We start from the raw sequence: 14,907 nt of genomic DNA, 5'->3' as shown, positions 1-14,907 counted from the left end.
AGTGACACAACTTGGCACGTGCTGGAGAGTCGAGGGAGTATGACAAGATCTTTATTTCTGAGGCAGCCACAGGGCCCTGAAGTGCTGACTCCTGTCAATGTGGCAGTGGCAAGCTTCTCTCCCTGCCCTGACTGCTGTTGCTATGAGAAAGGCAGAGGCCTTACCAGTCTGCCAGTGACTTAGGATAAAATGGAGAGAGGAAAAGATATTGTGAGGCACCATTCTCATGGGTTCATAATGACTGCATCTGTCCAGCACGTGCAGAAAGGACACCAGTGGCCAGGAATGGGGATGTAATGCCCAGGGCAGTTGTAAACTGGTATTAAATTATTCACCCAATGGGGGTTATTCTGATTTAAGAGCATTTGAGAATTTGATGTGTAAGTCTTACCTTTCCCGCTTTGTTCTTTACTGTGAGGTAAATACCTGTTTGTGAACACAAAACAGAGGTTTACTGAAAATGGGTTCATTGTGAATTCTCAGCCCCCTGCACCGGGCTCAGAGAGCCCTCTCAGAGAGCAGACTGCTTTCTTCCAGCTTGTTGCAGTCTGCAAAGGTGTGACCTCTGTTTCCTCCCAGCCCAGGCACATTTTCGTGTTCTGCTTTTGGACTGCAGCAGAGAAACCCCCACAGGGAGGAGGGCACACACAGTTCAAGCAGATCAGGTTCAGCTTAGTCAACACAGGCTTTGACAAAGCAAAATTTAGTCCTCGCTTGAAGCAGTTTTGCTCCTGTTCTGAAACTGTTTCCTAAAGGCTAAAAAATGTCAGAGTTGTCTGCTTGGGATGAAAGTGGCCTGAGTCATCAGGGAAACCCAGGAGGAAGTACCTGACATTTTCTAGCCTGGCAAACACAGACAAGTGGGATAGAAGGAGGTTGAAGGAGGTGATCCTTCCCCTCTTCTCTGCAATTCTGGAGGCCACACCTGCTGTGTCCAGTTCTGGGCTCCTCAGCACGACAGAGACATGGACACAATGGAGACAATCCAACAAAGGACCACGAGGATGATACAGGGACAGGAGCATCTCTCGTGTGAGGAAAGAGTGAGAGAGCTGGGACTGCTCAGCCTGCAGAAAAGATGGCTTGGGGGCATCTTATCAATTGTTACAAACACCTGAAGGGGGAATGTACAGGAAATGAAGCCAAGGACTTTTTGTGGTGCTCAGTGACAGGACCAGAGGCAATGGGCACAAACTGAAACAGAGGAGGGTCCCTCTGAACATCAGGAAACACTGTGTGACTGTGAAGGTGACTGAGCAGAAGGAGTCAAGAAAAGCACTTGGCAAAAGTAGCAGAACAGTCCATCCTCTCCATGTTCAGAGGACTCAGTAGTTAAGCTGGTTCTTTATTTCTGGAAACTAGTTACTCTATCAATTATTGAACATCTTCATCTTGATGGTTAAATAATTTCTAGCACAGATTGTTTATGCTTAAGGGCTACCACAAAGTCCCGTGCAGCAGGTTTTTACATCCCTGTTTGCCAGAAGCACCAACAGATTCTGCAAGAAAGCCTGCACTGAGCATGACTTATTTCTTTTCTTTGCTTGTGCATTTGTCCTGCTACCACTGTTGGCAAGAAAACATTGAATTAAGTTAACTTTTAGTCTGACACTGCACGGCTGATTCTGTGCCCTGGGTTACCCTCAGTGCCAAGATTGCAAAGGCTGAGAAGAATCCATTATCACATCTGATACCTCCATGTGTAAATGGAGATGCTGCTCCACAGAAGTAATTGTGTTTGTGTAATACTGGGAGATTTGCTCTGCAGGGCTGACTTCCAGGGACCATGGTGGGCAGTTGGAGGTGAAGGAGCCAGGTACCTCCTTCTGCTTGGGCTTTCTGATTTGTGTGGAAGCCCAGAGGGTATAAGAGCAAGGACTGTTTTTCAGTAGAGTGCTGTGCATGTCCACTGAAAATGGGGCTGGGTGGGCTTAGTCAATGAAAGGGCCACAGTGCTGTAGAGAAAACAACTGTACACACCTGGGGACGACTCCTGAAGCCTCTTCTCAACCAGGTAAACCAAAGCATAACATTGCTGCCTTAGGTTTGTCTGAGAGCATTGCAAGATCAGTAAAAATTGGATTATTAGCCTTTAAGTGTGTGCATGCATCTGTTCAAAGGCAGAGGGAGGGCTGCAGATCTCTGTCCAGGATGTGACCCAAAGCATAACTGGGGGCTTGTGCTGTGCCACCAGTGGTGCAAGTGGCAAGGACTGGGGCCCCATTTATGCCCATGCCTGCCCTGAGGTGGGGTTGGTCTGTGTTGCTCAGGTTCCAGATGTGATGCAGTGAAAGTTGTTACTTGCACCAGAGTGGGATAACCAGCAGTCACAGCCTCTAAGAGCACTGCTTTCCCAAGCTCTTACAAGCAAGGCTTGTCTCTTTGACACAACCAAGCAGCAGCTCTCACTGTTCCTGTGGTCAGCAGGGTGTGCACTGCAGCCTGCACACCCTTATCAGTTCTCCAGTATGTTGGCTGGATAACGTGTGTTTTCACTCCAGATATTATTCCGTGTCTGCCTTGCGGTGTGTCTTGTGACTTCTAATTTCAGTTTTCCCTGGGAGTGGCTGGGCAACTATTATTATCCAGTATGTGTCAGATTATCACCACTGCATGAGTGTTTCTTTCAGTCATATTGATCTGACTCGTCACTTAGAGAAAGAAATGGGATTCTGGATGCGTTTGTCTTTCCTCAGAGGAATCTGCTGCTTTTGAGCAGAAAGCAGTTACATTTCTGAGCTGTTTTCCTGTGTGGTTAAGACATGAGGCCAGGACCTCACTTTGCTCTGGGGCCTGACCCTGTAAATGCTTCTGGCAGTGTGTTTCCTGTCACACAGCACCAGGTCAGGACTGCTCCAGCTCCTCGTTGGCCGAGCAGGATGAGTGCAGCCACCAAGGGTGCCCCTGTGCACCCACACCGAGGGTGCCCCACAGACTGAGGGTCAGGGGGTGTTATTTGTCCCTGAGCTGAGCTGTACACAGTCACTTCTTGTCCATGGGCAGAGGGCTTTGCCCTTCTGGTCCATCAAGGTACCAGAAGTGATCATTGCTGAAATGATCATTAATAATCCAGAAGTCTGTTTTTCACTCCTTTCTCTCCTGAGTCCAGAAGTTGGTGACCCAGGGACTGGCTCACAGCTGGTCCTGCTTGGTGTCCTGGGGTAAAGCTGCCCCTTTGTCAAGGACCAAGACATGCTGTGCCTCCCTCAGTGCCATGTCTGCTCCTGGCAGAGGGTGGGACTTGCTCCAGAAGCCCTGCTTTGCCCACCCTGGCTGGAGAAAGGCAGGTTTTGTTTATGTTTTATTTTATTCTTTTTTTTTTCTTAATTTAAAAGCTGTGCAGCAGTTTGCCAGTTGAAACAGAAGACAGCCTTCTGCACTGACACTCATTCATGTAGAGGTGCTGCTCAGCTGCTCAGCTCAGCCTGAGTGCTGCATCCTTTAATCCATGGCCAGTGCACACTTCAGCACATCCATGAGCTGCAGGAGGGTGTGAAGTGGTTCCTCCACTGCAGCCAGTTTTTAGGGCACAAACCTTAGACACTGGTGATACTTTATAATGTATGATTTATTAGGGTAATGATCTTAAAGTATTCTGTGCTAAAGAGGGAAGTGAAAAGCAACTGAGCAGTACCACCATTTCTAGATGTTACTGGTGGTGGGTGCTTTTAGTCAGAACTGGAAACCACAGAGGGCCTGTGGTTTTTATAAACACTCAGCAAAACACTGAGTTACTGCTGGTCAGTTAAAAGCAGTTTGGTGTTTAAGAGTTCTTTATGATTGTTTTCAGACACAGATGAGTGAGGAGTTACCTGGGACAATGGGCAGTTGTCCAGCCAGAGCTGAAGCAGCTGCAGTAAAGATGAATGCAGAGAGGCTCATGTGGCACAGGAGATCAGCAGATGACAGGGGGCTTGCCCAGGGCCTGAAAGAGGAGCTGAGGATGGATGTGGGGTGTTTTGGAACTGCAGATGTGAAGGGGACAAAGCCGAGGGTTCAAACGAAAGGAATCAGGCATGAGGGAGTGCTGGCCAGGGGGAGATCCAGCTCAGCCACTGAACTGGAGTTACACGGCCAGGCAGCAAGGAAAAGCAGCCAGGGAGCAGAGAGAACAGCCAGCAGAGGTTGGGTTCTAGTCTCTTGCCATATATGAGACATATAGAGACATGTAGAGAAGTCCTATTTTAGAAAGAAATTGTTCCCTGTGAGGGTGGGGAGGCCCTGGCACAGATTGCCCAGAGGAGCTGTGGCTGCCTCTGGATCCCTGGAAGTGTTGAAGGCCGGGTTGGACAGGGCTTGGAACAACCTGGGACAGTGGAAAGTGTCCCTGCCCATGGCAGGGGGGTGGAACTGGATGATCTTTAAGGTCCCTTCCAACCCCAACCATTCTCTGATTCTGCACATGGAAAAAGGAGACTGTGACCTTATGTGGGGTTGCAAAACCCTCCCTCTGTTCTTCTGAACAGATGTGTTTGTTCTTTCCTCTGTGCTTTTGCAAGAAGCCCTTGTGCCCTTTAAAAACACAGTAGGAGTTTGTGGTTAATTTACAGAATTAACAGGGACAGAAACCTGAGCAGTTTAGAGGATCCATTCTCCTGGAATGAGTTATAGGTTTGACTTTGGTTTTGTTCTCAAGCAGAAGAAAAGTTTTGTTCCAGCAGTTCAGCAGATGGGGCAGCATCTTCATAAAGTAGATGCATCAATAACCTGTAGTCTTCAGGGTATATGGCCCTTCAAGGAGTACTTATATATTTACATATCAAAAATAATCTTGCATAGGGCCCTTTTAATGCTTTTGAACTACTGTATACAATTTTTTGGTCCTAAATGATTTAATTACAGGTTAATGAAGTTTGGGACATGGATACTGTGTTAAATGCAGAAATACATGTCTTTGTTCTTGATAGACCTTCTCCATTTGCAATGGTATTCACTTATTCAGGACTCAAATCCTCATTTTCCGTGCCTTGAGAGCAAGGCAGGCTCTTGTCATAATATAACATTGTCATCCTTCCAAAGATAATGATGTGACTCTTGTTGCGTTTCAAAACACTGTGACTGAGATGAGGATTTGATCCAGCAGCTCCACTCTTCCAAAAGTGCTGAGGTACTTGCAGATATTTGATATTGAGCTATTTTGGCCCTCAATTGAGAAATAAATAGGTCAGGCAAGGCCTTTGAAAGGAATTTAATAGATACATCTCACAGTCACAGAGAAGCATGAAACTCTCCTGCTAAAATGAAATTGGGTTCATGAAAGGTCACAGTTATCTTTTAAAGCAAGTTTTTGCATGTCTGCAGAGCAAATACTGCATTAAAGATAAGGGGAGAGTCTCTGTTTTGCTGATAATGCTCCAAGTTTTCTTTTTTCCTCCAAACTGTGGTAGAGCTTCCTGCCAGCTGAGCAGCCAGCCTGCTAGATATGACTTTTGCTTTGTTGCTCTGTAGTGACATACCAAACCAGTAAGGCACCATGAGCTGCCAAAATAACAGCAAAATACTATTATTATTGTTATTATTTTTTTTATTGGTGACTTTTAAGTCCTGTCATCAGTTTTTCATAAACTATTTTGGCACTAATAACTATTCCAAGCTGGCTTAACTCTAAAGCTAATTTTGCCTTTCTAAGCACAATCACTTACAAGTTTGGTGAAGGGTCTAAAAAGGACTTCATGTAACTTTAAGTATATATTGATATCGATGTGAATAGATGTATAAATGTCTAGATGTATCTATCTTTACACACAGATATATGAAATATTTATGTTTTTATATTTATATGAAGTGTTATAACCATGCTTTCCTCTCTCCTAAACTTCCACCAGAAGTGCCTTCCCACTGAATTTGGTGTCACACAAACAAGTCATTTTGCCTGTGGCACAGTGGATGGGGTAGAAACCTCTGGTGGAGAGATAAGAGTTTAAGTGCACCCTCAGGGCTGGCAGACAAAGCAAAACAGCAGCTTTCCCTGACCTCCTAAAAGCTGATCTGCTTTAGGGGGTGTCTGTCCTTCCCCATGAAGCTCCTTTGCCCCATACAGCAAGGACTATTTCAGCTTTCCAAACCTAAACTTTGTACTTGGGCTGGGCTGGTTCATAAATAAGTGATGGTGTCCTTCAGATCATATGGAAAGTTTGGGTTTGGAAAGCTGAAATAGTCCTTGCTGAACTTTAGGATGTAGTTGTGTGTGGTTAAATAGAGGCCCAGGGGGCGTTTGTCAATAAATAGCACAGCAGAAAGAAATGCAGGAAAACCACTGTTTTACAGGTTCAGGAGCCTGTTACACTCCTGCTCTCCCAGAAGCTCCACAGCAATTAAAGGGTTTAAGGGAACTGCAGGAAAGGCTGGAACAATGGCCAGAGCAGGAAGGATGTTGCAGGTGGATACAGCACTTGTGTCAATGTGCAGAGCAGAAGAGAAGTCAGCACGGCTCCAGCAGACACCAGCTGTTGTTTTGTGACTTTTCAGGACGTTTTTAAAAGCATCCCGTGGATGCAGAGCTGAGGAAAAAGGCTTGTGGCAGGCTGTGTCAGTGCTGGTGGGTTTACACTGTAAAGGTGGTGTTTTGTGGCCTCTGCACTGCAAAAGTGTGAACTGAAAGAGGGTGAAGGGAGAAGGGGGTGGGGATTAGCACTGCTCTGGGGAGAGCAGGGGTGAAGGTTGAGGGCAAGACTAAAGAAGCAGCTGATTGAGGTGATTTTGGGGTTTTGAGAGAAGAGGGTGTTTCTCATGAGCAAGGAGCTGATGGGCTCTCCAGGCACAGCAGCTGCAGGGCAGCAGTGGTGGGGATGAGGTGAATCTGTGACCCACACGGAATTCAAATTCTACCCAAATTCCAATTCTGTCCAAATTCAGATTCTCTGCTGGCCATTATTCATTTTCCATTCATAAACTTCTCTGAAGCGACGAGCAGCCGAGGGGTGAAGTCAGCCATTCACAAACACCTCTGACAGTCACCCCAGACTCTGGTTAATGAGTCATACTGAGCTCTGAATACATCCTGAACGTCAGGATCCTTTCACATGCTGAAGGAAGTGTTGCAGTTTTACTCACTTGATCTGCATATTGCTCTCTGGAGGCTTTCATCCCAACGTGTTTCTTCTTACAGTAATTCCAGGGGCACGTTATGAAATCTGGGATTCTGCAAAATTCAAGCAGAGCTCTTGCTGAGCGTGGCATTTAGGATCTTAAATTCTGCAACGTGGTGTGTCAAGCATATGGCCACATAGCAACCCACTAAAATGTGAATTTGCTCTGTGTTGCAGGAGGAATCCTGCACGTGAGTGTGCAGGGCTCTGCTCAGACAGTGCAGGAGCACACAAGGGGAGAATAACAGCTCTGCAGGGCTTTTCCATCACCTCTGCAGCCTTACAAGCCCACTTAGGACTGGAAGTGCAGAGTTAACAGCTAAAGGCCAAAGATTTTCCCTGTGGGTGACTCTTACCCTGCTAATTATGTGACTTTTGCCTGGATAATAATGGCAAGTGCCAGGGAAGGGGTGAGGAAGGAGAACAAGCTTCTTCACTGTAAATATTCATGGTTGAAAATACCCTGGAAGAAATACTTCTGAGGGTCTCAGTTTCACCTTTTCCTTAGTGCTGCTGGTATGGCTGAGGTGGCAGTGACACCCTGTGGTACCAGATGCTGTCGTTCAGGAGTTGAGTCCCCTCCAGCTTATTTTCTGTGATTCTTTGAGCTCTGAAGCATCCTGTGACTTCTGTGAAGGCAGGATTTGGCCGAGATGAAGGAAGGCCTTTTGAATATCCCCCATAGCAATTCAGTCTGTTGAAAATGCAAGAAGGATACAACCAGTGTAAATGAGCAGAAAGTCCGGGATGTTTCTAATTCCTCTTCACTGGACCAGACCCTCCATCATCCCTGAGTTCCTTTGCACTAAGGAGGATGCACCTTCCTGGATTTAAATGCCCTGGAAGTAGCTCTGGCCTGACTCACATCTCTTGGCTTTACAGTGAGAGGAATCAGCTGTGGGAACAAACCTGGATCACACCACAGTGCACCTTTGCCATGGCTCAGTGAGAATGCTTGCCCTGGTGAGCCAGGAAAGCTCGTGGCTGGAGGGGGCTCATCCTGGGTATTTTCTCTTTTTCAGGGGGTTCACGAGTCGAAAGGTGTGACTGAAGATTACTTGAAGCTGGAATCCCTGATCCAGAAGGTCGTGTCTCCTTACCTGGGCACGTACGGTCTGTACTCCAGCGACGGACCCTTCACGCACTCTTCCTGCATCCTGGGTAAGAATTTGGGCTCTGTCTGGCACAGCACAGAGGCTTCCCCAAAACCTTGCTCCGTACAGGGCCAGGATCCTCACAAGAGACAGCTTGCAGTACTCACAGGAGGCAGTCAGGCTCCTTTTCTGCGCCCCTGCTCTTTGCAGTGTGCAGAGTCACAGTGAAACTTGCCAGTGGCAGAAGATGAAAACAGAGCATCATAACAGTGCTCAGTAATAAAAATCAGTAAAAGTGAATCTAGAGTGTGTTTAGCATTTCCATTCTGCCTTTTAACAAGACAGCTTTAACACAGGGTGTTTTATGGACAGGGAGAGAAAGAAGCAAGAAGCCACCTCTGAAGTGCTCGGTGGTTCATTAGTGTTCATTACTACACAAAGATCCTACAAGGCTGTTAAAATTAGGGAAGAGAGCAGGAATTTATCTTAGAGCAGACTAATACATAAGCCTTCAAACAGGTAAAAGCTTTCTGCAGAGTAGAAGGTAATAAGGTGTTCTCCATCCCAGTGGAGGTAAGAAAAATAGAGCGAGCCACACGTAGCAGGGGAAATTCAGGTTACATGGAAGGAAAAATCTCTAATGTCACATGAACTGCCTCTGGAGGCTGTTAAATCTTCACTGTGAGGCACTTCGTACATGTCACCTACATCAACGTCCATAAGGAGCAGGGGGGGGTAAAAGTGGGCCAGCCTGGTGACAGAGGCTGAGGCAGAACCTTCTGGAGTCCCCTCCAACTTGTTTTCTGTGATTCTTTGAGCTCTGAAGCATCCTGTGACTTCTGTGAAGGCAAGATTTGGCCAAGATGAAGGAAGGCCTTTTGAATATCCCCCATAGCAATTCAGTCTGTTGAAAATGCAAGAAGGATACAACCAGTGTAAATGAAATAGGAAATGTGATAGCACCTGAGCATTTTAATGTAAATGCTGTGATGGCCTGCTCGAATAGAGCAAACAGAGGGGAAAATAAGTTCAATTGTGTGTTTTCTGTGCAGTCAATTTAATCTGTTTGCTTGTCAGAAACGGTCAGTAAGGAAGTTGATTTTCCCTTGAAGCTGAATGGAAAAGTGGTTGTGTTGCAGTTTAAGAAACAAATCAGTTTTAGGTGAATAAATAGAGGCCAGTTATTTATGGAAAATGGTTCAGAATTACTACTTTGTATTCATTGCTTGCCACTAAAATGCCACAAGCATTTAAATGGAGCCCCAAATTGACAGTTTTCTCAATACAAGCTTTTGTATGTGAGGGGAAAAAAAGTCACCCAAAGAGAATAAAACACCAGTGAAATGAACTGTTAGAAAATAAATGTTGTATTACATGACTGCAGAAGATAGGAAGGTTCTGGTGGGCCTCTTGCTGTGGTCTGGGGTGTGGAACTGTAGCAGAACCCCTGAATAGGTCTGACTGCAGTCACTGAGCCTGGATCCAAGGAAGCTGAGTGCTGGAGTCTCTGCTGCTTTTGAACTGATGCATCCACCTCTGTCCAACTGCTTTGGCAACACGTGACATGTTGTGACCAAAAGCCCGAGTTCCTGTGGCAGGGCAGCCCCAGGAAACCTTCTCTGTTTGCCAGGTCAGACTCCTAACAAAGAAAAAGTCCAAAAGTGAACTTGGTTCAGATGTTTCACTGCTGTCACAGGCACAACAGCAAAATACAGTTTTAAGTACAAAAACTGGCTTTTAAGTAGTACAGCATATGATTGGGATTTGTGTCCAGGTAAGCACATAGTTACAGGAAGTTGCCTGGTTTGCAGGGAACATGTACCAGCATCCTGATTTAAAGCAGACAGTGTATTTGCAGTGCCTGTGGTTGACTTCCAGAGGGTGTTTTGATCCCTTGCTCCAGCCATGGATGGCAAAATGAGAGGAGCAGGAAGAAAGCTTCCAAAGTGAGACCTGTTATTCACACCACTTTCTCTTTTGTTAGCACGAGTGAGTCTGAGCACAGAGTTTGCTTGCTTGGTGGTGATTTTTAGAGCACTCCAGCCCTAAACCACTGCTGGAGAAGGAGCTCTGTGCTCCCGTGCTGCCACCTGCTGCCTATTTTTTGGAAAAATCCCACTTGCTTAACAGCAGCGTTCGGGCAATCAGTGGCTTGAGTGCAGGTTTGTTCCCCAAAAGTAGGTTCCTGTGGGCACTGCCCTCCAGTTAACATTTCCAAACACTCCTGGTGCTGTCCCCACGTGTGATCTCTGAATGATGCTTTGAATCTAATTTTTCCAGAATTAATAGAAGACTATCTGTCTCAATCCTCGTTGCCCCACATTTAAAGAGACTTGATTTTCCTGGGGTAGGTGGAAAACTTAAAGTTCAACTGCTAGAAAAGAGTGATTGTAGCCTGAACAAGAGCAGAACTGCACTTTCTGCTCTTGTATAAGAAAATATTTACAATTTTATGTCACCTCTCCCACAATATTTACTGTTTTGCTCCAGCTGCTGAAGTTGTGTAAATATAAGTGAATTTCAGCTGTTATTTGTGAAGATAGGTTTGGGGGCTTCAGCGTGCTGAAGAAAAGCAGGAAATGTGAAGCCTGCAGACCTACAAAACCAGTGAAGCGTGCTCTTGTGTAAAAGTTTCTGTCACTTAGGAAAAGCTCATGCGTTTTGAGCACTCGTGGTTGTTAGAGCCATACAGACGGAGTTTGTGGGTGTGACTCTGGGTGTTCCTGTGTTCACAGAGAAGAGGTTCTTCAGGCGCTCCAAGTCGGGCGACGTGCTGGCCAAGAACCCCGTGGTGAGGTCCAAGAGCTACAACAACCCTCTGCTGACGCCCGTGGCCGAGTACGAGACCGAGGGCATGGCCTCCAACGGCGCCGGCATCCGCAGGCACTCCGTGTCCGAAATGACCTCCTGCCTCGAGCTCCAGGGCTACTCCAACCTCACCACCATCATGGACAACGGCTCCAAGAGCTCCGTGACCACCACCAAGAGCTCCCTGTGCGGGGAGCAGGAGCGGCCCAGCGCCGGGTCGGGGCAGTGCTCCGGCAAGCTCAGCACGGCCGAGCAGCAGAAAGGACTCTTCCACCCCATGGACGACCCCCACAGGTCTTTTGAGCTGGACAGAGACCCTTCCTTGATTCCAGTTCCCTCTTCCAGCCCCGAGAACATAGTGGATCAGATTTTGGAGTCGATGGACTCGGATCCCGAAGGCATTTTTATCGATTTCGGGCGGGGCTGCGCCAATTCCTCGGCGTACAACGTGGACGTGAACAGGCAGAGCATCATGTGAAGGAGACTGGGAGACAAACCTTGGGTTTTAGTATTATATATGGAAGTTACTAACACGAGGAGTCAGACTGTGGGCCAGCTGTTTATTCCAGGGCAGAACCTCTGCTGTAGGTCACCACAGCTCTGCTGAAGTGAAGAAACCCAAGTTTGCAGCAGGCAGGAATGTGCTGAGGGGGGAGAAGCTCCGACCACTTCTCCCTGTCACTCTGCAGTCGGATTTCCTCTTGTCTTTATGAACTTGGGGCGTTCAGGAGCTGGCAAGTGTCTGGTAAAATGCTCTCAGTGCAGCTGGCAGTGTTTGTTCAGTAAAACAGCCCAGCAAATAGCTGTGCTCACTTCTAATTTTCTAAAGAGATTTCCTGCAGACAACGGGTTGTTCTCTGAACTGTAACACCTCAGCCAGGGTAAAAACGTATCCTTTAAAAAAAAAAGGAAAACCAACCAAACAAACCCCAGAGGCTGTGGGCCTTTATACCACAGAATACAGTGATAAAGAAGTCTCTTTTACTCTTTCTCTTGTACATCTTGTACTCCTTGGCCTGATGGTGAGTGAGAGTTCTTGAAGAAAGGCAAATAAACAGAAATGTGCTTCCTGATGTCACGCGATGCCTCGTGTCTCATGTCCTGTGTCACAGCCAGTGCTTGGTGTCTGTGAGAGAGTTGTCTCAAAACTGGCTTTTAATTGTGTGTTAATTTGCTGTGAATGTGACACTTCCAAGAAATCTGCGCTGTCAGCTCCTGGAGCATCCGTTGTGCAGAGAGATTCCACGACAATTCAACGTACTCGTTTCCTTAATAAATGACAATTTATTAAGGCCTCTCGGGGGAAATCCTAATTATATATCTGTATTCTTAAAGAAATGCCATAATGCACGTGCTGTCAGTTATGTGTAGATATTTGGGGAGCGTGAACCTTGCAGCCCCTCTCCTCCTGAGCACTCCCAGCTCTGGGATTCCCCCTGGCAGTAACGTGGTGTAAGAGCTGTGTCAGAGGGCTGATGCACAGGGTACTGAGGTGAAATAGAAATCCTGTCAAATCCTTAAGTCATACTGAAAGGTTTCTCTTAGGCAGAGATAAATAATTGATAAATAATCTCTCCTACATCCCAGCAGTCTCAAACAGCCAGGGAACACACAATGTGGGGCAGAATCAGTGAGGAGGGGGGAGCTTAACACCAACAGGCAGCAGAACATGCGCTCAGTGGGACCAGCTCTGGTGCCTGGGAGGATCTTTGGGGTCCAACAGATGTAATGGTTTAGGAAGCAGGCACCGAACTACCCCTCTGAATTATTATTTAACTCGGAGGAAAAGGGTATCCACAGCCGTGTTCTGAGGAAAATCCAAAGATAAGATTCAGACCTCTACAGGAAAACATAAAAAAATCCAGTGGATCAAGGCCTCTGCACACCTTTTTCCTTCAAGGAACTACAAATGTATTAAGAGTCATAAGCTTATTTAATTATTGGGGAATATTTAAGCACAGTTTCAAGGGAGAAGAGGACTGCTGGGACCCTTCCCACCTGAGCTTTTGCATGGTTAGTGCCCTCCCCTCTGATGGAAGAGAATGCTGGCAATGAACTGACTTCTCCCACCTTGCACAGTCAAAATCCTCCTCTGAGGAGTGTTCCTTGGCTGTAAATGTTTCACAGATGAGAGAGACCACCCAAATTTGTGATGCTCCTGCTGGTAATCGCAGTGCAGGCAGGTCAGGGGTGTGGTGGTTTCAGAGACAAACCAGGGAGTCTTTACGAAGGAAAGATGTGTATCAAAGAGAATAGTGCAGGTTCTTGCCAAAATATATTAATGAAGTGATGTTTTTTGGCTTCCAGCTGCAGTGTCCCAGTGCACAAGTGGTACTGGAGCTTTGCCCCAAGGGGGCATTCTCAGTGTGCCAGTTACTCCTGGCCACCTTTCCTTCGTTGTGATAAATTGTGGCATTTTGTATCCTAATCCAAGAATCGAAGCTCTCTGCTCTTTCCCTGGCTGGGACAGGTTCCAGAGCCCTGCTGGGGATAAGACAGAGCAACAGATAGCAGGTACAGCTCCTGTCATCTGGCACTGCAGGGTGAGCATTAAGCAAGCAAGGGGAACTGGGAGACCAACCTAATGAACAGCTGCTGAGCCCTGTGAGAAGTGCTACAGCTCCCTGGAGCACTGCTGGAAAGAGCAGAATAATTGGCTGCAGATAATGCTGCCCAAACAGAGGCCTTTTCTGTCAGAGAAACGGGGAAAATGACTTTCCCATTATTCAGTTAGCTGCTGGCACCTGGTTTTGATGGGGCTTTTGACTAAAACAAAACACCTGAACAACTGAGCTGTGGTGACAGGAGAGCTATGGGCCACCTTCCAGGGCCACCATACAGACATGTGAGGGTGTGAAAATAACTGATCTCTCTACAGTTCTGTTGGACATGTACGGATTGCCCCTTTATTATGATTATATGCTCAAAGAACACCTTGGAAATGATGATGTCAGAAAGCCTTTAGTGTTATTTTTGAGCTCTGTTCTACAAAAATGTGACTGTCATTCCAGAACTTTGAGAATAGCACCAAAATTTGGAGGCAGGGAGCAGAAACCCAGATACCAGTCGAGCCAGCAGTGCTGCAAAGAACATATGTAGCCATTTTAATAATACATAAATCAGTGCTACTGTGCTCTCCAGGAGAACAAAATGCTTGGTGTGCAGCTGAAGTCTTACTTGCACCTTTCCCCAAAGGAAAAAACACACTTCTAAAAGGAGAATAAATGTATTTTGTGTCAGAGAACCTTCCAGCATCCCTTTCTCTTCATGTGGTGTGGTAGCAGCAGCAGCAGCTTGCTGTGCTCAGTGGTTTCAGAGGTGCTAGACTCTTTCTTCTGTGAGAAGGGAGGAGATGGTACTTGGGACTGGAGGAGCTGGCCAGCACCTCGAGCTGGGGGCAGGGTGATGGGTGCCAGGAAAGCAGCTGGGCCACTGTGTCCCCTGAAATCCAGCTCAGAGCTGCTCGAGGCAGTTTGCCTGAACTGCAGAAAACCACAGGCTGCCTGATGGTTCTCGGGCTGCACTGGCACAGTTTCCAGCCCACTGGAGAAGAGCAGCTGGAGGCATCCAAGGTGGTCACTCCATCTGGCCTGGAGGACCTCAGGGCTGTTCTCTGATGTTACTGACACATGAGGGATCTCTGGGGGGTGGAGGTGACACCAAATGATTGAACTCCCTGAGCTACTGAGAGAAGTCCCTGAAAGTGGTTGAAATGTTTTGTGTGGTCCCAGGATACCACAGAAAAGCAGATATGAACTCCCCCAGATGCTGCATGTTGGCCTGGTTGATCCATCAAAACCAGGGGTTGAACTTGACTGGTTTCATAAATTAAGCTAATGAGTCATCTCCCTGCCTCTCTTAAAGTGCTCCTTCTCTGTGCCACCCTCAGAAGGCACCTCTTGGGGTGATCAGCAGAG

General features: G+C 46.9%; 1 protein-coding gene across 2 annotated transcripts in view; it reads left to right on the top strand.

Moving 5' to 3' along the window:
• The window catches only part of PRR5 (proline rich 5), a 74,359-nt gene extending 62,078 nt beyond the window's left edge, over positions 1-12,281 (top strand). For both annotated transcript variants that reach the window (XM_039386206.1, XM_039386205.1), the window contains exons 9-10: positions 8,111-8,249; positions 10,918-12,281. In XM_039386206.1, coding sequence (XP_039242140.1) covers positions 8,111-8,249; positions 10,918-11,468 — 690 coding nt within the window. In that variant the 3' untranslated portion in view covers positions 11,469-12,281. The remainder of the gene's footprint in view (positions 1-8,110; positions 8,250-10,917) is intronic.
• Positions 12,282-14,907: the final 2,626 nt, after the last annotated feature.

Source organism: Pipra filicauda, unplaced genomic scaffold (assembly GCF_003945595.2).
Source record: "Pipra filicauda isolate LSUMZ 115617 unplaced genomic scaffold, ASM394559v2 scaffold471_size599564_pilon, whole genome shotgun sequence".
NCBI classification, from domain to species: domain Eukaryota; kingdom Metazoa; phylum Chordata; class Aves; order Passeriformes; family Pipridae; genus Pipra; species Pipra filicauda.
Note: the sequence above shows the minus strand (reverse complement) of the source record. Positions and strands in the feature narration are given on the sequence as shown.